Genomic DNA, 23,297 nt, shown 5'->3' with positions numbered 1-23,297 from the left:
TACTGAAGTTTTCTTTCCTCCTACAATGAATTTCAGAAATTGTATAACCACACAGAAAGAGAAGGGTACCTTGTATCCATTATTTCTCCATCAGCTTTGACTTCAAGGTGGCACGGATGTGAGTGGGCCTATTTCTAGTCCTCATACTGAGGATTACATTTTTCTTTTTTTAAATTGGTTTGCAAATGTATTTTCTGTTAACGGAAGGATTCATATCCCTGAGCATAGGCTCAGATTTTCTGTCACAGCTGTTTTCTATTTCTGTGTTTAGCTTCAACACTCTACTTGAGTAGAGCTTGCTAAGTAACCTCTGAATTTGGAAATGAATGGGAATTAATTGTATTAATTTGCTAATAACTAAACAACACTTTGAACTCCTTTCTTCAACAGTGAAAGATTCATTCCACAATCCCTCTACCCTCAGTCATCTCACTCGTGTTTTATCTCTGTTTACTGAAAACTAGAACACTTTAACACAGGAAAGATAAGGTGAGGAAATTCTATACTCATTATATTCTCAGTAGAGTCTACAGATAAATGTCTGTCATAAAGAAGAGCAATTTATTCTTAAAATCTGTTTTGAGAGATATAAATTTTATATTCTTGTGCAGTGTTTTCTGGTAACCACTTCAAAACACATCACCAGCATTAACTGAATCTCTCAAATACTTGAGAGATTAAATATAATCCTTTTTATATAGAAAAACAGAAAATAGAAAAACTTAAGGTCACCCAAAATTATTGTTAGACTTAAATTTGGAACCAACATCCTCTTATCGTCTCCTGATAGATGTTTCTATCTTTGTATGTCCATGAAAAGCATAAACCATATTGATTCTGCTCCAGCAGATCAGACATCAGGACAACCTAAGATACACTTAATATTCAACACAATCTTAGGTGCTTTGCCATTGAATATCAAGTTTGGTAAGGTTTATGAAGGTACTTCACACTTTGTGAAGGTATTTCACACTTAGTAAACTAAATTAAATCTTTTCATAGAAAGAACAAAAAAGCAAATAAAAGGGAGCTTGTGCTCTGGGTTATAAATGGAAAAACACCTATCAAATTGAGGCAGGACCAGTGAAGTATCTTATGCTATATATTGCCTACATGAATGATTTTTTTCATTATTTTCTACTCTTTCCTGTGTCTGATTCCCTCCAGATCCCCTTCTTTTTCCTCTCTGCTCTGGATTTAATTTTATCTGACTGGATATTGTATTTTCCCCCCTATTTATCTCTCCTAAGCTAAACATTTATCTTGAATAATAGTCAAGGTAAATCCTCAGTTTTAAATAGAATGGGTTTAAAATTAGAAAATAAAATCTAACAAACAATGAGTTCCTATATCAAACGACACGCTTCTTTTGTGCATATGCATTGCTGGAAAAAAAAAATTAACAGCATCTTACAGTATGGCAGCATGGTTACATGCTGCTTAACCATCTGTTCCCACATCTCTGTTGTCTGGTAACACAGAAAGCATAGAGTCCAAAACCTACAAGGCAAAAAACTTACTCACTGAGGATTCAGCTCTTAAGTGTGCAAAGTGCAGTGGCCTTTATCAGGCAAAGCACTGAAGCACATGCTTTTCTTTAAGCTTATGCATTCATTTGATTTAGTGAGAGCACACTCTGTTTGTTAACCTACTTGACAATTTTTTTGGAAGGTTTTGGTTGTGTTTCTCTGCATCATGCAGGATTAAGCCCTAAGTTAAAAAAAACATGCTGTCTGATCTGACTTCTATTATTATTTTTCAGAAAAAAATGTTTTAATGTAGCGTTAGAGTTACTTCATGACTCTTTTCTTCTGAAAAGTTTTCTTACAAGAGGAACTCTTCTGTGGACACAAAATAGCTTGATGTTTAGAGCACTCAGCTGAATAGGAAAGGACTTAGGTTCAGCTCCCTGATCCAAACCAGACAGAGCAGGGAGTTGAACCTGACTCTCCAGTGTCAGAGATCAGGGTACTCAGCTGGGATAAGAGCAAGCCAGGTTCAACTCCCTGTGCTGTCTGGTTTGGATCAGGGAGTTGAACATCAGTCTCCCTCGTCTCAGCTGTGTGCCCTTATCTCTAAGCTGTTCAGCCAAGATGGGGTGGGGTGTTTTGTTCTTAAAAAAAAAAGTTCATTCTGCATCAGAATAAAATCTAAATTCCCAAATCCTGACACTTTCCATGTGATGGAATTGTTTTCTGGCCAGGCCTATAGAGAGCTACTTCGTGGTCAGATACCAACAGAGCCAGAAGCAATAGCAAGATATAAAAACTCTCTGTCTCAGCAAATGAAGCTAAAGATGCAAAGGGATTCAGCCATGTTATCCACATGACTTTGGCAGGAACAAGGAAAACAAAACCACCAGAAGCCTCCTCATGTGAAAGCCAGAGCTAACTCAGTGAACTACAGTTTTGTTTGGAGGAGAATGGGGGAGGAGGATTAATATTCTGTCAGTGTCGGCACTGTCAGGGGTGTCTGTGTCAGAACACAGGCTGTCTGTGCAAGTTCACTTGAAATTTCAGCTATTTTCTCCACCAGTTTCTGTGCCTTTCTCCTCTCCCTTGGCTTTCTACCTGCTTCTCTCTAATTTCCATGCTTGCCTTTTCCCTTCACTACCTTTACCATATATTCATGTTCTTCTGATTTCGTTAAATCTTGTACTTCTCCACACAAAGAAATTGTTTTGGCCTAGACTTAAATCTTTTTAATGGCACACATAGTTGAACCCTGGCGCAAACCCCTCTGTGAATATGCTTGTATCAGTTGACAAAAACAGATGGGTTTTATCTCTTTATCTTGTCCTCGTAGTTCACACGCACATATTGAATTTCTTAATGTAATCCCAGGCATGTATAAAGGTTTAAGGATCTTTTCTTTCCCCTACCTTTTCTTGTGCATTCTATTTCTAAACAAGCAGTAGACCATGTTTTGATTTTTGACAATCTAGCATGTGAACCCTTTTATAGCTGTTTGCAGAGAGTTTAGCTTATGATAGTCGTTTAAAGTTCATGACTGAAAGCCCTGTGTCAGTTATAATTTGCAGTGCTGTATATCTTCAAGTCTGGAGTGTGGAGCCCTTTAATTTTGAGTAAGAGTGCTTTTCATTCACTAAGTTGATATGGAAAATGATCACTGCTTACTAAATTGACATTAGAATATGCATATTTATATGCATATATATAAAATTTATATATATTTATATGCATATATATATATATAGAAATATTCACATGAGAGTTTGAATGGAAGTGTGGGGTGTATGAATTATAATCAGAGTCATTATTTCAGTTCCATTCACCAAATAGGCAAGCAGTATCACCATATGCATGGCTGGAAACCAGGTTATTTTACATGCGTAAGAGGAACCCATAGTTTTGCAGAGTATGAGCATATGAGATGCTGCTGTTATACATACACAGATTATTAATTCCCCCTTATCCCTCACAATGCCCAGGGCAAAAAGAATTAATGTGATGTCTTGATCCCATCTCTCTTGATTAATGAAGCAGCACACAGCAAGATGCAAGAGAACCCCCTTTGTGTGTTACTGTTGCTGTGCTGCCAAAAATCAAGATTACATTCATGTGCTACCGGCTAATTCAGTTGTGCATGGCCTGCTCCACAAACATAATACATATGCTGCTATACTTGTGTACCCATGCTCAGTGTTGCAGCCATTCCAGACAGTCCTTGTCATACCAGCCCATGAATAAAATGCGATCTTTTTTTTTTGCAGAACAGGCCTGCCTACTGGAGGGATATTATCTGGTATTTCTTTATCTCTTTGTCTTCTCTCCAGTCCCATGGTCAGTAAGCCTGAGATGGTTTTCGCTTTTCAGTTTTTGCCTATCTTCTCAGCCCTATTGGATATTATGCATTAATAGCGAGTGAGGGAGTGAGGGAGTGAGTGACTCTGGGCAACCTGATCAGCATTAAACTCCACGACCCCTGCTGAAGTTAATAGGGTGGGCTTCTGCACAAATATAAGGAAATCCGATTCCTGGCACAGCTGCAGGATATTCCTAGCTAGGTTTCTGAACCAGTGCAGGATGTGCAGCAAAAGAGGGATACTGACCACACTGTACACAATTAAACTAGCATACAGCGTAGTGGTCCAGTTAGGAAACCATCCTCATAATCCATAATGGATTGCTATCATGTAATTGGATCTCCATGCTGTCAGACGACCCAGGGCACTTTGTAATCAAACCACATGCCGTAAACTATTTTACATGAAGTCAGCTGCATTGCATCCTTCCTGGCAGACACTTTAGAACCATAATTACACTCATCTCCATCTTTAATTTACTCCATTGTGCTTCTGTCATTGCAGGATCTTAGCTACCAAGCACTATATGTTCATTTCCTCAATACTTACTGTAAATTGCAAATTGAGGATGGTATTGGTTTTAACTCTGAATTGCCCTGTTTTTTGTGGGTTGAAGTCAAGCTCAACATTACTTGAGTTTATTGTGGTTTAATGAGGTACATGGTATTATACTTGGCTTATGGGATCCATTCCAGACAGATGCCAATTTGCAAAAAAAGTTGGTTTGGAAACCTGCTCTAGCTACAGTGATTTCTCTCTGTCAGCTCTGGAGAAGTGAGCTGGATAACGGTGAATTAGGAGCGGATCTTCATTTTTTAATTAAGTTAATAGAGTCTAATTGTTAAGGCCTGAGGTAATTTGTCACAGTACCCCCCACTTGGTCCAGCAAGTTAAGGGTGTTTCATTCTTGCGTAATATCATACCTTGTAAAAGTTTCATACTGGGCAATTTTAAGACCATATTTATGCTTTTGTATCAGTCATTTTGCAGCTTTTTTATTTAGCAAAGGATGAGCCAGTGAGATTTGAAATTGTATTTGCAGAGAAAAATCTGTCATGTTTAATGGAAAGTATCCAGGAGGTTAACACAATTGCCAATCTGAAATTAAATGCTACATAAAGGGAGTGATAGATTTTTGTGATGTCAGGTTTCCAAGAACTGGTTCATTCCATAGCATTCAAGTAATGCTTTAGCAGTTCTTTCTGACTCTTGTTTCACCTCAGCTACCTCCAGGATTTCAATTTTATAAACCTCTGTTTTAATCACTGCTGTAAAAACTCATTCTGAGTTTAAATTCAGTATTTCGTTAATGGGTCAAGAAATAATCTTCCCTCCCTCCCCTTTTTCCCAGCTTACCTCAGTATTTGAAATCCAATTTCTAAATCTTCTATTTCCAAGTTACAGGAATGAGAGAGAAAAGATAAGCAGATGAAGTTGATGAAAAATTGATTCCTAATTCAAATTCAGCACTTGTAGATATCTGTATAAACAAAATAAAGTGTGGGTAAAGATTTTTTTTCATAAGAGGCTATTGTCCTTCTACTGTCTTTTCATCTTCACCTGACTGCTTGCAGTGTAGCTAGGTCTCCTTCCCCCCTTCTGCTCCCCATTCCCAATCTCCTGTTCTAAGTCATCCCACACCATCCAGCAGTGGGCTTTGTGCCCTCATAAAAGTGACATAGTTTCTTAATTGGTAGTTCTGCTACTGCTTTAATTCCAGGGCAGAGAGACACCAAGTCATTGCATCTGTGGGACTCCCCATTTATGGAGCTCAGGTAGGGTTTGCTCTGTACATCTGGACAAATAAAACAGTGTTTCAGCGGTGCATTGGAAAAATCCACAATGTATGTTTCATCCTTCTGGGGAACTGAAAGGTTTTTAAAGAGTGTTGGCCTTACAACTCCATCTATCCCATGTTATGACAATGTAAGGATCATAGACGGGCATAAAGGTTCTCCTCTGCTCTCTGAGTACCCAGTACTGCTCTGTGGGCTGGGACTCTTTGAAAACACACATATATGTGTGCTGCTGGGCTGACTGAACTTCTAACTCAGCTTTGAATTTCCTTTCATCTTTTTGTTTAATGATCAATGGTTCTTAGTGTCTGAATAGAGAGTTCTCTTGTGGCTTTAATTATTTAAGGGTGGATGCCTTTGGGATTTTCCACTGATGCCTCCAATGGTAAAAGTCTCAGTAAGTGACATCCAAAAAGGTTAAAAACAACATCAGTTTGTAGAAAAGATGATTTTTCATGCATGTTTCCAAGGAGCAGGCTGCTTAGTTTAATTAAGTAATGTAAAAAACATCCCTACTAAGCAAGTCCCTATCGTTCAATTTTTCCAGCAGGAGACCAGAATTATGCATCTTATTGCTGAGGTCACTTCCATAATTACAACAACATACATTTTTTGTAATAGCTTTTCCTTTTTAATGGTTATTTAAATAGAAGTAATTAAATATGGTTATTTCATACCCATCTCCTGAGAGGAAACATAACAGCATGATGAAAATACTTAAGTGAATTGAAAGTAGTAAATTTCAATTAAAATGCATTTGACTTCCTAAATAATGTTGGCTGTTAATTGTTAAGACTCTCAAAGTGATAATGTGGAGATTCAGATGCCTGCTGTGCTATACAAAACTGGATTCCAAAATATTTCCATTTAATAAGCTATTGTAGAAAGTGTTACTGGGCTCAGAAATAGCAGCTGTATATCTCAGTGACAGGTAGTCCTGAAATATGGTATGTAAGGGAGAAATGTAACCCTGTGAAAATTGTATCCAGTTGTTTTTCTCTTCTGGATTTTGTTGGCCCCTTTTCTAATCCTGAAACTCTTCTGTCTGTGTCATAATCAATGAGTTGATTGACCTGTGTCACTGTGCTAATACATCAGACAAATGTCTTCTTTTGCTGGAACAGGACCCATACAGCTATAATGAAGATTAAGCTCAATGTAATGTGACCAGCCTCTAAAGGCTGGGAGTTTGCATTGGCACAGGCTGAACCTAAATGGTCAGAATTTCATGTTCTTCTCAACATACTAAAGTGTTTTTGACTTTCCAGACTGGATTGCATATGGTGTAGGCAGTGGCTACCTTATAAAGGTATCAGCGTGCCTTGTTTCTAGCCAAGCAGCAAAGGAAGCAAGAACTCTAGCATCTGAGTTTTTGGTACTTTTTCTTGTTTCCCAGTCAAAACTAGGAAAATAAGAGTCCACAAAAGAATGTTTAAAAAGACAAATGAAGTCCACAGACCTTCTTGAGTTCTGCTTTGATTTTTGGATGGCATTTGTGTTTTAGCCCATTCTTCTCTATCTTTTCTCACAATGACACCTCTGAACAGTTAGAAGAAACAAATTTGCTTCTCAAAACTCTTTCAAACTCTTACAGAGGAAAAATCAAACTAACAAGTGACATTTGAAAATTAGTCATTTCTCATTGCCTGTGTTATGCTGTGATGTTCTGATTCTCCTTTTCTTGTTTAACCGTGATATTAACAGAATTGAAATAAGCCGAATGAACTGCTTCTCCTATCAACAAATGTCCTAACCTAACTTGGTGATTTGGGCCTGCAAAAACTGTTTGTAGGATCATGTGTGTTTCTGCTATGAACATTATCACTTCTTTCTACCATATTTACCCCATGAAGAGCAGAGTAGTTTGAGTCTAATTGAACTTAAAAACCAGATACTTATAGGATTCATCCCAGCCGGTTTTCCATCACCTTGGTGTGAACTAGCTGTCTCAGCTTCCTCAGTAACTAATGGGGAAGGAGAGAGACATTTCCAGGGAGGTGCTATCCTATTTTAAGAAGAAAGTCTAAGATAGTTGGAATGAATACCCCCTGAACTCTGGATTTGCTTCTTCCTTTCTCTGTACAGAGCTTAAATAGTGGTTATGGGTGAAACACTTCATTTCAGCAGGCTCAGGTTCAGCAAATCTCACTCACTGTACTTTGGTATGATATAAATGTCTGGAATAGAAGGACAGGGCCCTGAAGGACCATCCTTTGCTAACCCTTTTGTTTTTCCTTCCTGAAATTAGAACAGAAAGTTCATTTTAAAATAATAACAACAATAAAGTTAATAAATATATGTGGAGAACTGAAATCTACCTCCTGTCCTGTTCCACAAATAATACTTCCTCTCCATGAGACATGAAGATATGAGGCTCCCCAGCAATGGATCTGTAACTCCCTTCCAGCTAATGTCTGTTCTGTCCTACTTTATTATTTCTGTGCTGATCTGTTCAGGACACAGAAACCCTGGCCGCAGTGCTACAAAGAGAGGCATACAACATTCTTCCTCAAGATTTGCCATCAGTAGGATGTCTAGTCAGTCTTTAAGTGATAAGAATGGCCTTTTCTTGGCTTTGTGAACCACAGGACAATCTAATTAAGAAGCAATGAGAAGGACAGTCATTAAGAGAGACCGAATTTATGGGAAAAGGTAGTTTCTTTTTGTTAGGCCAAAGAATATATTTGGAAAAAAAGAACCAGGAAATTGGACTAAGCACAGATCTGGGAGAATTTGGCTCTGAGTTTAACTTAACTCTTCTAATCAGTAAGAATATTTGAGCAATATTTGAGGGGGAAAAAATGATTAATAGCTGAGGAATACTAACAAAGAGATGATAAAGTCCTCAAACTGTGTAGGGCAGAGAGAGTAAGAGGAAGATAGTCACTGTTTGTGAGAGGTTACCAGGAGATGCAGTGCAGGAAAAACTGTAATGAGCCACAAAACAGCTGACTCTGTTGAGACCATGATTTTTAGTCTCCAGCAGAGTTATAAATTTCAGTTCCCAGGCTCACCTTTTGAAGGTTTTTTTTTTTGTTGGAATGGGACTCAGGAAGTGCTCAGGAAGTCCTCAGTGCAATGAGGGCCCTCTGCATATCTAGACAAACACAGATTTTCTGTGATTTATTTAGTTCAACATGAATAAACTCCTAAACTGTACACATATATATATACATAGTATAAAAGTCAGAGGGAAAGTTATTTTCCGTTTTTTTTGCTCTCTCAGCATAACCACTAGCACTGACAAACAAAACATGTTAAATTCTGTTCTTCCTTGTATTACTATTTTTCAGTGAAGTCAAAGCTGCAAAGGAAAAATAAATAGTTCAGATGATTTTGATTTTTGGCATGTTGAAACATATTTATAATCTTCAAAGAGATTTCAGTGATCATTGTATTTGAGTGCACTGCTAAGCCTGGTATTCATAATAACAAATAGGAAATAAAAAGGGAATTTTACATTTGCTAATTAAAAGTTGTCATGCTTTTAGATCTTGAGTGACTGACTCAAGACAGTTTTCTCTATTGCAGATGCAGAGGGAAGATTAATGTAAACTCCCTTTTAAAATTTTTAATCTTATCTATTGTGTTCACATTTTTACAGAAGTGAAAAAAATGCTTTTCTATCCATGACTTCAGATGTGCTGTAAAAGATATTCTTTCAAGATTGACAGTAGTAGATTATTATCAACCAAGCAGGGAGCTCCAAGGCGTTTGGGTGCATATTTTAGAAGGTTTGTAGACACCTTTCCCACAGATTAATTACAAAAATCCATCCTTAGTACTAATGGGAGATATCTTTATACACAGACTGTATACATATCTACATGCGTATGTGCATAGATATATAATAATATATTATAACGATCCTTTGATTAGCTTTATGCTGTAGCTGAAGTGAGGTGTTTGTATATTCCCCTGTCACGTGGTATTTGTTGGTCTAAGGTTTCTAAGGCCTATTCTCTGTTTAAATGGAGAATACGCTCTGGGTAAAACTCTCCCTAAAGCAAACACTCAGTTCTGTGTTACATCTCTGAACCTGCAGGATAACTCCATGTGGTTTCAACTTCAACCCTTTAACAACAAATTATTTATGTAACCTGCCAAAGCCACACAGGACAAGCAGCTGCACAAGAAACTGAAGCACATAAACCACAGTGAGAAGCATAAGGCTCCCATCACAAACTAGTTTTTCCCTTTCTGTATTTAGTCAACTAAGAGTGAATTATTCATTACAATCAGGTGACAGCTCCCTCAGTCTTGCCATTTCATCTGCAAGTTTGCTGAAAATTAAAGCTCAACGTGAAGCCTCCAGAGAATTATTTTGAGTTAATAACACCTGCAAAGAACAGAGATTTCACTGTGAGGTAAATTGCTGTGTGACTGTCCACACATCAGCAAAAGTTATAATTGGGAGAAACTGAATATTTTCTCTGTGTTTAAATGGTGAGGATTTTGTGGGGTGTCATTTTACATTAAGTAGTAGAGTTATAATTGAGAATGTTTCACAGCAACGGACTGTGTTTGTTTTAACAGCAAGATTTATTTTCTATGAGAAGATTTCTATTACTGTCAGCTGCTATTGCAGCTTTGTGCAATACACATTTAGAAACCTTTCTTAAGCAAAATTGTCAGAGACTGGACTTTAACTATGGATTTTTTTTCTTGCAATTTCTTGTGAATTTAGAAGTTGATTCTTTTGCCTCCCTAGCTGTGTCTCATAAATAGCAAGCTAAATTCTGATTTTAGTCTCACATCTGTAGCATATGTACACTCAGCAACTCCCTGGACAGCAGTGGAAACTACCCAACGTATACTTTTTTGTTTCTTCCTGATGTTTTAGAAATACTTTCATAACTAACATGAAAAATTCAGATAGAGCTCCTGAATCAGACCAGATATTAACATTATCATCTATCCAAAAAGGACAGAGAAAGAAAAAAGAGAGTAAAATAATCTTGTCCTATGTATGGTGCTGAATTTTTATATTTTGAGGCATTATTTTCTGCATTTTCAGTGAACCCTGTGTCAATTCAAAACTCATGTTTAGAGTGAGATTCAGGCGTATATCTGATGACAGTAACACAATCCAAGCAAGAAATGGATAAACCTAGTATCACTAAAGAAGGTCTACATGGACATTTGCAGAGAGACTTCTTTTTTTCCTGTGCTTTGAAATGAACCATCTCTGGTCCACAAGTCAGATAGCCTTGTTAGCAAGAAGCAGTGCAGTGTTCAGTAGGTTGACCAGAGATTTAATTGCTTGATTGAGGTACATTGCCATGCTAACATGGCTGGATGTGCTTTCTGGGTTGGAACTACTTGGACTCTGCCTGCTTATCCCTGGGCAAATGAGTATTGTGACTTGCAAACTTACGTGGTCTCGTTTAAATGACAAGGTACAACTTGTGCAGTCAGAAAGTGTTTGAGTCTTACATGCCAGCATGCACTTTGTTCTGGAGAACATACTTCTGAATTACCCACTGAATACTGCCACGAACCTTTTGGTATACTCCTCAGTCCTTTCTCATTTCTGCTTCTTTCAGAGAGAGCTCAAGTGCTTGGGATTATAGTCCAAGTTAGGTTGTGTTTTTTGTTTTATGTTTTTTTTCCTAATTACAACACAAAGAATCTGGTGAAAAACTAAGGGAAGATGAACATTTCTAGGAGAGGGACATGATTTCAGATATGTACTTCTAGTGCAATGGAACTTGTTTCACTGAATTCCTGTTATGTGCCTTTTACAGTTATTGTAATAAAATATCCCCACTGCCGAAGGCAAGCATGTAAGATATAGGGAACTCACAACTGCATAAGTGTGTTAGACACAGTAATATGTGGTGGCTGCTGGTGCTATACATAATAGCTGAGCAATATAGCTATTCTTATTGCAACACAGATCAGGGCTAATATAGCAGAGATTCATTTCCTGGAAGCATCATGGGATGTATTAAAGAATAATTTGCTGGGCAAGATGAGGCTTTTTAGGCTCAGGTAATTCTACTGCCTGGTCCAGAGGTCACTGAGAAGTGTAATGAAATAACAAATCACTACTGACTGACTAATACTCCTTTTCCACAACCCTTCAATTTATTTTTCTTTTTTACTTAGAAAAGGAACTGTAGGTAAGTTTGCCTCCAGGGCAGAACTGTCTGTGAAAGTCTTGCCATGGACTGGAGACCATGCCATGGGCTCCAGCTTCAAACTTATGATCTCTGTGTCATGGCTTGTGGATGGTCCTAGAATTTAACTCAGCCATTACAGAGATAGGTGAAGACCTGGTGTTTGGCTCAAGGCTCTAGGGAGGAGGAGAGGGAGCAGGTGCATTGTGGAAGCAAACCTCTGTGTGTCAACACCCCTGCGCTTGTCAGATGAATTTATCTGCTCCAGCTGCACTGCTCTAAGAATGGATCTTTCAGTACATATTTATCTGATGTATTATGTATCTGAAGTGTGCTAATGTGCTGTCAGTTTCTTTCAAAGACCTTTGTGGGATTGGGAGCATAATTGTTAGGATGATATAGTATCACCGTAGCATCCAACAGTATAAACCAAAGTACCAACTAACAGCATCTCATTGTGCTAGATGCTATATAATGGGAGTTAACCCCTTGACCAAGACAACAGTGGAAGAAGAGATGCCTCTCATTTTACAGAGAGGAAAGATGACGCACTAAGAGTGTTGAGAAAACCAGTGGCAGCTCAGAGGAGCAGAGGTGGCAATCTGAAAAAAGTGGTGTTCTTTGGGCTACAAGCCCATGTTTCCATACTGTCTATGTGATAGACAAACATATGTCTTTTCATAGCTGTTCTATTCAAAATGTGACATCCATGGAAAAAGCATCTCACAGAGGGATGAAAAATGCCCAGATTGAAAGAAAAGGATCCAAGCTATGCAAACCAGATTCATGAGTTAAAAAAGATGTTTTTCTGTCCCTGATCTGTCATACAGATGTGTGCCTGGATTTAGATGCTTCACTTTGAATTAGATTTGGAACTTCTCCACAGTTTATAGGAGTTTGTATACAGAAGTCACATTTATCTCTAACTTTGAAATACTGTTGGAAGTTAAATGTAAAAAGAGGAAAGAAGAAAAGGAAAAATCTGTTGCTTTTCTAGGTTGTCCTGGGGCCAAGAAGAATGAGTTCCTGACTAGTGTTTTGGATGCATTATCTACAGATATGGTGCATGCAGTTTCTGATCCATCGTTGTCTTCTAGCCGGTGGGTTTTAGATCCTCTTCATGTATCTTTAGATCCTCTTCATGTGTTCTGGTAGTGGTGAATGAAGGGTTAAGGGCTTTGAGAAGTAATTCTACTTCAGCCTTCACAAAGAGTAAATCTCCATGAATTGATCTGGGAGAGTTTACTTCAAAGTCACTACTGTGGACAATGTCCACTAAATAGACATGTATCTGATGGCTGAATTCTTATCAGCAGCACAGCTTAGAGTTTATCTGTAACTGCTGGTACAACTATGTGTCAGTCTTACTTTGTTTTCCTGTCAGACTTCTCTTGATGAATGTGTGCTACCTTCCAGATTCATATTTTGCCTAGTGTCTTCTAAAACAAAACAATGCTATCAACAGTCACAGCCAGAATTAAAAATAAGTAAGTGCTGTAAAACTTTGGAAGTCTGCAGGTCACTTACTTACCATCTGAAGAGGAGGTGGCATTTATTATTATAGCTTACTCTCTATTGAATGCATTTAGGTGTTTAATCTCTAAGAGTGTCCATTATGGGTTGTATTTAGAGTCTAGATATTTGCTTATGCTGATTGTTGGCCTGCTTCAGTTGGGTATGTTATGTGTTTGCATCAACAGAACTGTCCTTTTCACTTTTATTTCTCTCTTCACTTTTCTGTGCTTCAGGAAATAAAAGGGGAAGGCATTGTTTTCCGCGTATAGTGCAGACCTGAGTAGGGTTTCAGAGAGTTGGTTAAGATCAGATTCCAGCCCTTAGTGTAAAATAAGGGATACAGCTGGCCACAGTAAAAAAAAGATTCACTACAAGAAAGTAGTGTCCAAAAGCAAAGAGGTTCATCTAGCAAAGCACCTAGTGATCTAACTATTCATAAGTAATGGTATAAACAAACATATGTAATCACAACTAAGGCTTAACACTCGGTTTCTGTTTCAGGGTTTCAGAGCCTGATCCAAATCACACTCTGGAGGAGAGAGTAGTCCACTGGTATTTCAAACAACTTGATAAAAATTCCAGTGGTGACATTGGCAAGAAAGAAATCAAGCCATTTAAGAGATTCCTACGAAAGAAATCAAAACCCAAAAAATGCGTGAAGAAATTTGTGGAATACTGTGATGTGAACAATGATAAGTCCTTGTCAGTTCAAGAATTAATGGGCTGTCTGGGAGTAACAAAAGAAGAAGGTAAAGCAGAAACAAAGAAACGCCATAGTAAGAACCTTTTCTAACTATCTTTTCCACTAGATTCTTCAAAGCTGACAAAGTTGGTATTTGTATATGCTGGAAGTATACAAAATAAAAATGTACATCTGCCTGTAGCTTTTGGAGTTGTTGCTTAGGGTGGATGAGAGGAAAGCTGCTTCTGTATATACAACTCATCACTTCATGTTCCCAAAGAATCAAAAGCTTCCTGTGACTGATCATTAAATGCTCACTTGTTGGAGTTATGCTGCTGCATTACAGCAGGAAAACTAAGAGATATGATACCATTGACGGTTACCTGAAAGCCAATGCAGTGTTATTATAATAGCATGTCCTGAATGAATGGAAGTGTCACACCTGTACTCTTTGGATTCCTGCTGGGAAGGAAACACACTATTGCCCCTTCTATTAGCTTCTCTTTTCTCGAATGTGACTCAGAGATACAGTGACGAATGTGGTCATCTATCAGATAGATGGAACAACTGCTGGTACACAGCCACCTTTGGCCACAACACTGGTAGAAAGGGGAACAGCTGACTGAAGTGCATAATAGTCCCAGCAGTATTCGTTCGCGCAGTTTCTGAAAACAAAGAATTGAAAAGTCTTTGCAAACAACAGTAGATCCCCATCCTTTTTTACTGTAAGAAGTTGTAAAGCATGAATATAGGCAATTTTTTCTGATTGCTTGGGGCCCCAAAATGAAGCCATGAGAGTAAAAAAAGGTGTCGTAGTGAATGAAGAGCAAGCTAAGTGGGAAACGCAGTCAAAATAAAATGGCTTCCACATAATTGGTTGTATTCCAGTCTAGAAAGGGTATATTGCAGAAAGAAGGAACAGGCCTACAGTGCACTAGTAAAATAAATTGTCTATGGCTGTCTGAAATAGATTTCTTAAAACTAATGTATCAAACCCAGGATTGTTTCTTTGTTTTTTGGGGGGGAATTTAATAATAATCCCTTGTATTTTTCATTGATAAGGGGAAGGTGAAAACATGTATATGAAGGTGGCTAAGTGTTACCGTCTTTATGCTACAGATGGGGAAACTGAAACATAACACCTTCTTTTATTGTGGCTTAAAATGGAGGCCGTTATGCTTGCTTTATATATTAACATCCACTTCTGTACTGCGGCAGTCAGCACTCCTTGGCCTTACTGTAAATGAAATTTGGGTTCCAAGTCATTGGTGCAGGACATAAAGGAAGGCTGTAGCAAAACTCAAACCAAAACCCATTTTTTCTTGCCTATTTTCCTCTGCCCATTCCAGTGAAAAACAAAAGATCAGGTTTCTCCTCCTGTCCATAAACTGCCTCTTTCAGAGGAGAAAGTTATAAGATATATAAAATTATATAAAGATTACACAGAGAGCTAAAGTAAAAATTTAGGTAAAGTAAAAATTATATTCACCATAACTGGAGATTTTGACAGAGCTTCTCCAAAAAATGTACAAAATGAGAACACTCATTTTTGGAAGGAAAAAAAACCTCAAAATTTTTACATTGAAAAGCTAATAGTACTCAATTGGAAAAAAAAATCTTAACCAAATCATTTGGTTGCTTTTCAGTTTCTTAACAATACGTACTTCTTAAGACAAGAAAATAGAAATTGCTCTTGTTGGAATGTCAGCATTCTGTTTCATTTCTCTTGCCTTTATAATTAATAAAGTTCATATAAATAAACAAAAAAATCATTTTTTCATTCAGGACATTTTCTTACTGATAATCCTTTTACTTCCACAAAAGAAATCAATCACCACTTCACTGAAGTTAGAGATATACTTTCAGGAATAGGTGTGAACCCTTTCACCTCAGGTGTGAAAGCTGAGATACAAAGGTGACTCTGTATGGCTCTGTGTGGGTCCCAGATGTCTTATGAGAACCATTTGAAGCAACATAAAAGTCAGAGAACTGCAATATATATTTTCTCTGGGGAATGGTCATTTCTGCAAAATTTTTTCAAGGTCAAGTTTAGTTCAAACTTAAAAGCCAGACATAATCATATGCTTTTACAGCTTAAATGTGAACAATGTTTTTGAGTGGTAGTGCTAATGGTTTTGTGCAGTATTTGTAAGCAAAGTGAATGCTTCCAAGCAGTCTTTGCTTTTCTGTGCTTCTTTCCCGCCAGGGATATTAGGCTACATTTACTACTGAGGATTTAATAAGTTTGAAATGCTTGACGCTGATTGACTAGATGCAACCTGTCCTAAGCAAATGTCACATAATAGCTGGCAAGAAATTCTGTTATTCAGCTTTCAGATAACTGCGTGAAAGAAGCAGCATTTATAATGAGGAAAGAAAAAAAATGGATGTTTGAATTAAAGGTCTCAAATATTTTATCTCACTTATTGAAGCTGTGCATCCCTTTTCAGTGTGAGGGCTTCAATTCTTGAGGAAGCTACATGTAACTTGCAAACCATGTTCATATTTGCTTTTCCTTCTTTTAGCAGCCCCTAAAACCAATACCGAGAGCACTTCATCCAACAGGCAGGTGAGTACTGAGTAGAGCAAGATCTCCATTCCTGTCTTGCCCAGCTGAACATTTTGGTTTTTTAGCTGCTACCAATGCAGCTTGAAACTGTATTCATCTGCCATTCTGCAGACTCTCCAGGAAAATACAGAGTAGTATCATGGTAAGCAAAGCTTGACTGCATATCCTTCTCAGGAAAGTTAGATCAATCAACTACAGGTGCAGAATAAATGTGCATGAATGCAAAATGGATTAAACATGCATGTGGATGTTCCTAGTAAAGTGTAAAGTGACATCTAGGTTAGTGATACTTAGATCACTGTAATTGAGCCCTCATATGAGTCTTCTGCCTCCTGAATGACAGCATTCCCAAACCCTTTAATGTGGACTGCTTTATCATCATTTATGTTTTGCTTTAGTTGATTTCTGTTAACTTTCCTGTGAGTCATACTACAGACACAAACTTACACTGATCAAAATGACTTTTTGTGAAGAGCTATGCATTTTTTATGCCCTATGAAAATCTGTACATCTAAACCCCATTTAAGTATTGTATGGTGGTTTTAAACACCTTTAAAAATCTTAGTGTAGAGAAAAGAGCTGTCACTTTGAAATGCCTTTGCTGGCTGAGCTAAGTGATGCTGGAGAAGCTAGAGTTCACATCAGTCAGATGATGTATCTTATAACTAATATTGGTTTGGTCTGTTGAAGGATTGTAACAAATAAGAAGATGTCAAGTGCCCTGATAACATAATCCGTGATTGGTTTTCAATCAGTTTTCTGCAAAGACCTGATTTTGTTTTTCTGAATAACACCAGTTTGTGTCATTCATAGAGTTCTGGCAGTACCTTCAGAGCAAGGCACAAAACTGTAAAATTTTTTGAATCATGAAAAGGTAGACACTGAGAAGGAGAGATGCAAAGGGAAGCCCAGGAGATAGGTTAGAAAAGGGCTTCTTATTTGTATGTATCTATTTTTATAATCATTAATCTTAATGATTCACTTTTCTGGACAACATGGGCATAATGTCCTGTTACTTTTGCATAGATCTGAAGAAGGACTTGTGAGTTTGACAGTTATTTGAATGATTTAGTAAAAGCATTAACTTATAATTCTTGCTTCACTTTCATGTTAGAAGTAATTAAATGAGTAACAGATACAAAAGCATCAGGTAATGATGTTTTTTTAAAGGTATTGCTATGAATATGTTGAAAAACAGTTCAAGAACACTACAGCTGAGAAAATATGAGTTTGGCTAAAAATACGCAAAAGCCATAGTTGTGGTTAATTATCTGCTGTCTTCCTATCTATCAGAAAGCTAGATTAATTTGTTGAAAACTGAACCCTGGGTGAACCTCCCCACAAGGCAAGAGAAATCTTCCTCTCATTGTTGCTAGTCGATTTGTTACTTGCTTTATCTCTTGATTTGTTTGATGTTAGGTTCACACTTCCTAAGGCAAGCTCCACGCTGGCTGTGGGTTCTATCAGAGACCTCCTACATACCTTTGATGGAATATAAAATGTTCTCACAGCTAGAGGGATGTGATAAGTTTGTGTTTATTTAAACAAATGTTTGTGGTCTTAACTTTTCAAGTTCCCCCCCACAAATCACTTCTACTTTAACCAAGGCAGCCTGAAAACAATTACCCTGTTGGAACTCAAAAACATTCAAAATGGGTTATTTTAATTATATAATAGCAATTACTGGCATACGTGCATTGCACTTGAAGCATGACATGCCCTCTTACCCCTTTCTTGTAATCCAGTCGTGACTTGCAGAATCTGTAATAAAAGTATCCTAGAGAGTCTATTTTCTTAATTTTATCCAATACTTTTGCTGACTCAGCACCAATTATTTTAAAAGCTGTTGCTGACAAATGATAGCTTTGAATTAAGGCTGGCTCAGCAGACCATCTGTTGGCAGTTTCATACTATAACAATACAAGGTTGCAAATGCAGAAGGTGGTTTTCATCACAAAAGCTTTTGCTTGAAAGGAAGTTATTAAAAAGGAACTGGGCTGGGTAGGAGCTGCTTAAAGAAAACCACTCACCTAAGGAAGAGTGACTAGATCAGCACCACTCAGGAGACGGGTACTTGGAAGCACTGCCCCCATTTTTACTAGGTTATTACTGTAGTCCAGTTATTTATACAATTGTAAAACGTGTGCTTATGCATGTATTCATGAATATTTTTTACATATTTATATTAATATTTACAGTATTTTTTTACAAACACATAGATTTACTGAAAGAAAGCAAATATAGATACATCTACTAATATACCAATTGAGGCTCAGCTGCGATCATTCTAACTGAGGTCAAATATGTCACAGATCTGACAGAACTGGGGTAATGGCCAGGGATATTTCTCTTATTCAGCTCCACCCTGTCCAGCAAACATACACATAAAAGCACACACACAATATCAGTGAAACCCAGAGGGTGTTTTTCAGGCTATCAGAAAGTTTACAAGGGAATTACAGATTGTTCATAAAGCTTTGGCCACCAGCCCACTCCTTATGCATCACATACCATAGAAAGGTATACTGCACTAGGGACGTACCCAGGCAGTTGCTAAAACTGTGTGTTTAGCAGGTATAGATTTAAAGAGGCCATATGTAAGAGATGGTAAAGATGTTGCTGTTCCCCTTGTTCATGGATGCTGTGAAAGACTACATGTCAGGAATTGTTTTATTTCCCCTATATATTTGTGCAGAACTCTTGTTTTGATAGTGGCATCTGGACACTGCTGAAATAAAGAGAGATAACTGTTTATACTTGATTACTTGAAAACATCAGTCATAATGCAATTTTTTTCCAACTGTCTGTCTCTTTCAGCAAGTTTCTAAGAAGCAAGGGTGAACAACTTATTGATCCAAGGCAGATCTCTTTGACGTGGGAGATTTCCTCACCAAAAGGCAATAAAAACAACTGTAGTATTTGCACTTTGTACTTTAAAATGTAAATTCACTTTGTAGAAATGAAATATTTAAACAGACTTTTTTTAATCTGTGAAAATGTAATGGCTAGTTTTGAAAAATTATCACATACAATGTATGTGCCTTCTTCTGTTGTCTGAAATATGTAAAACGTGTTGGAGATGTACAAGTTTGCATTTAAGCCTTTTTTAAACCTTGTTTAAAAACATTAGCATAGAAACCTGATTCTATGTATTTTGGTTTCAGTAGTATGCCTTGTTTTTTAACCAATACTGTCATTTAAGTAGAGTTATGCTGAAAGGTCTACAGTATTCTCAGTTTTGTCCAAGCAGTGTTGGATATTTCAGGTTTCCAGGACCAAGGGAAGCGTGGAATTGCTGTTGACTTTTTTTTTGCAGTTTCTAAGTGAACAGGTTTTTTACTGGTGGCAATATTTTATTTCATTTTGGTTTTATTATTATGCTTTCCAAAGATCAGGCAATGAGAATGCAACCACTAATGGATTCAGACCAGTTATACTACAGTTAAGACTCTTGTAGAAAAATGTACCCTTTTATCCATTTTTGAGGTGCCTTCCATTATAAGTTTTGATAGGATTTTTTACCCTGTTTTTCTTTGAGTTATTAATGCAGCAAACCGAGAAGGAGTAAGGTGGATTGTAATGTCACTTCAGTCTGGCTCAACCTAAGCCTAACAGCATGCTTCTACAGTCAGTGCAAAGCAGGAGAAGAGTCTGTGTGGGTCAGGATTGTAAATCTAACTATAAAGAGACAGGGAAGGCTAAACAGATTTGTCAGCCTTTTCTTCCCCCACACCTGGCTGCCCCCATCAACTCTTCGAGTTGCCTCGAGGTCCACTAAAAGGTAAAAGTATCCCTGAACAAATTATGAACAGTTGCCATGAGGAGGGGCTACTGACATCGCCCCTGCCTGAGGCGTTTTTCTTGCCTTCTGGAAGAAGTGCTCACAAGTTTTCATACCTTCCCTGTCATTTCTCCCTTATTCCCCCAACACTTTTTTTTGTGTGCATGAGGGGAAAAAGAACTTGCGGATATGAATTTAGAGCAGGGGACTTAAGTAAAAGGGTTCAGCCCTTGAACAACCATGAGTTACAAGCAGCTGGATTGATCGATGCAGTGGTAGATGGATTGCTGGCATCTAAGAACTGACATGAAAAGGCAGGAATGTTGCAACAAGCAGTGATTTCATTCTAGTTTGCTTAAATAATGTGTGGGATTGGACATGTGACTAGCTAATCATATTAGCACCCTGGCTCGAGCTTGTAGCTGGAAAAGCTTTATTGCAAATGGAAATGTTTTATTTCAGTTCTACATAGGGATATATGCTGAAGTGATAGCAAACACTGTATGCAATGGAATTGTATCCTAGAAAGTGAGTACTCTAAGCTTTGACAGCAGGAGAAACCAAGATGCAACTGTATGTTATCTTGTATTTTTGTTTTACAATGTATTTGTTATTCTTTTATAATGCTAAACTTTGAATTTAATCTTCTTTATAGATTAAAGTCCAGTATACTATCAAACTTTTCTGGTGTTTTTTTTTTTTTCCTGCGATACAAATAGGCATCTTTAGATGCAGGTGCACACTGTGGTGAAGTACATCATCTTTAACATTTTTCAACATTTTTTTCTTTAGTTCTTTTCCATCAGTGAAACACTATTACAATCTTTATGAAGCTGCCATCACTTTGATACCTAAGCACTTTGTGAAGCAGGCAAGCAATAAGCTACACAAGCAACTATAAATATGAGGATGATGGTAATAACTTTACGAGCAACCTCATGACCTCACATTGTGTCTTATCTCCCTTTCTTCCCTTACCCCCCTCCATTGTCTTGTCTCCTAAGTTAATTCATGCCTTATTTACACCATAAGTTTCCCAAGATAGCAATTTTGAGACCAGATGCTTTGTTATTACTATCTTCATATAGCTTCAGCTTGGCCTCTTGCTTTTTCTCAGTAAAGTACAATGATGTGGCACAGGTGTGCATTGCACCTTTTGCCCTCAGTGTGATTGCAAGCTGCTAGGCAACCTTCAGCCACACTGGAATCAATAAGGGAAGAAGGGCACTCGCAGTCCCTCAGGAATACTCAGCATCTTGCTAGGTGGGGCCCACTGTGGTTAATAGCAGCATTTTGTAAGGAGCATCTAACTTCATCACTGTGGCCTTCAGAGACAATATAAATGTATGCTCTCAAATATTTTGTGAAGCTGTCCATGATGTGAAATGGCAGCTGTTTTTAAACATGGAGGGGGGACAACTTTTGACTGGCTATGTGATTTGGTTAAGAGTAGCCTTAAGAGCTTCAAATCACAAATAAATGCTATGGCCATTCTCCAAAGACTCTTACAGCATGGAGTCATTAAAAAAAATGACTGAAACATAAGGTATTTCATCTTTGTACATATTTCTGTACCATCACATCTATGGTTCTTCTGGTTTCCAGCCATTACACCACTCTACTATAAGCAGTACCTATTTCTCATAGTTCTAATTAGAAATGAGTCAGAACCCATACCTGGAACACACCTGAATGCTTGCCAAATTCACATTTGGCTTGTATATCTCCTGCATGTCTATAGGATAGTGAGATTCAAATAAATCTTTGCCCTTCTAGTTGTAACCAAGCATGTCCTTGATCCCAAAAAGGAATCCATGTGGATAGGCTCTTAGGCTCACACCAGAGAACCAGTGTTTATTTAGTTCCATGGTAATGAATTAGTTCTAGTTTTTATCCTATTCCATGTGCAACAGTTTCGATGTAATTTTAATTCCATTCTTACTGAAAGGACAACTTATGTTCTGGTTCTCATTGACCAATATATCTTCTACTTCCAGCTATTGCTGAACAGATTTGTTTAGAACTTTTATAAAAGTTGTAAGTCAAAGACTATTAACTTTTAGAAATGTGTATGTGTTCAATGATTTGTACAGTCTGTTGCAATGTCCATTAGTCAACAAGCCACATGGTGAGAAATATTCTGTTTTGTCAACGTTTGGGATAACTTTCTCATCCTGTTCCCAGTCCTATAATTAGGCCAACCTCATAGTGCCAGTTTTACCAAAATCACTTCATTCTCATTCTTGTCCCAATCTAACAAAAGACCTAGCTTTCGGATTCTCATTTTGCAGACTGAAACTTAAACTAAAATCTTTTCTGCATATAAGTCAGGAGTTACACTTTGCACTGCTCTCATTTGGACTGGGGTTTTGCCCTCCATATGTGCTATAAGCCGAAGGAGAAAGCAAGCATTCCTAGAAAGCTGGAAAGTGAAAGAAAAATATAGACTACAACATTATAGACCTTTAAATGTGTCCAGGATTTGGTAGATTTAGCTAATGTTTTCCTTGTACAGTAGTAATAAAAGATGAATTAATAGAGGTTAAGAGATCTTCCCTGGCAAAGATAATTTGGCTGTCCTTTTTAAATATTTACACTAGTGTATTATATAACTAGGTTTTGTATTAGGAACTAGTGTGAAAGAGTCTTTAATGTAGAAAGTGAAAGGTTTATTACTTTTGTTTTCTTTAGCATGGCAAATTGATGTCATTTTGAAGCAATTACATTGACATTAAATAGCAACCAATTAAGTTTATTGATGTCTGAAACATTGCAACGATTATAGTAAATTACTGATACAAACTGTACTCTTTGTCCCATTTAATTGTTTCAGTTCAAGTTTTATAAGTGAAAATATGCCCTTTGTTGTTAAAAAGCATAAATATTGCATGGTATTTTTTTCTTTAAACGAAAGCTTATGTGGAAAGTATTCAGAACAACATACTTCTCTAGAACAGCAAATGGTGGGAAGGGAGTGAAGCAGTCTTCTGTTTTTCATCTAGGTCA

The 23,297-nt window shown here is 37.5% G+C and overlaps 1 protein-coding gene across 7 annotated transcripts in view; it reads left to right on the top strand.

Moving 5' to 3' along the window:
* The window catches only part of SMOC2 (SPARC related modular calcium binding 2), a 146,336-nt gene extending 125,366 nt beyond the window's left edge, over positions 1-20,970 (top strand). For 2 of the 7 annotated variants that reach the window (XM_064509307.1, XM_026117270.2), the window contains exons 10-13: positions 12,742-12,844; positions 13,761-14,008; positions 16,470-16,510; positions 19,328-20,970. In XM_064509307.1, coding sequence (XP_064365377.1) covers positions 12,742-12,844; positions 13,761-14,008; positions 16,470-16,510; positions 19,328-19,351 — 416 coding nt within the window. In that variant the 3' untranslated portion in view covers positions 19,352-20,970. Of the gene's footprint in view, positions 1-12,741; positions 12,845-13,760; positions 14,036-16,466; positions 16,511-19,327 lie in introns of all 7 variants that reach the window. The other 5 variants (XM_064509304.1, XM_026117268.2, XM_064509303.1 and 2 more) reach the window with 3 other exon arrangements.
* The last annotated feature ends 2,327 nt before the right edge of the window (positions 20,971-23,297 follow it).

This window comes from Dromaius novaehollandiae, chromosome 3 (genome assembly GCF_036370855.1).
Source record: "Dromaius novaehollandiae isolate bDroNov1 chromosome 3, bDroNov1.hap1, whole genome shotgun sequence".
In the NCBI taxonomy this organism is placed as follows: Eukaryota; Metazoa; Chordata; class Aves; order Casuariiformes; family Dromaiidae; genus Dromaius; species Dromaius novaehollandiae.
The sequence above is the reverse complement of the archived record's forward strand: the minus strand, read 5'-3'. Positions and strand labels throughout refer to the sequence as shown.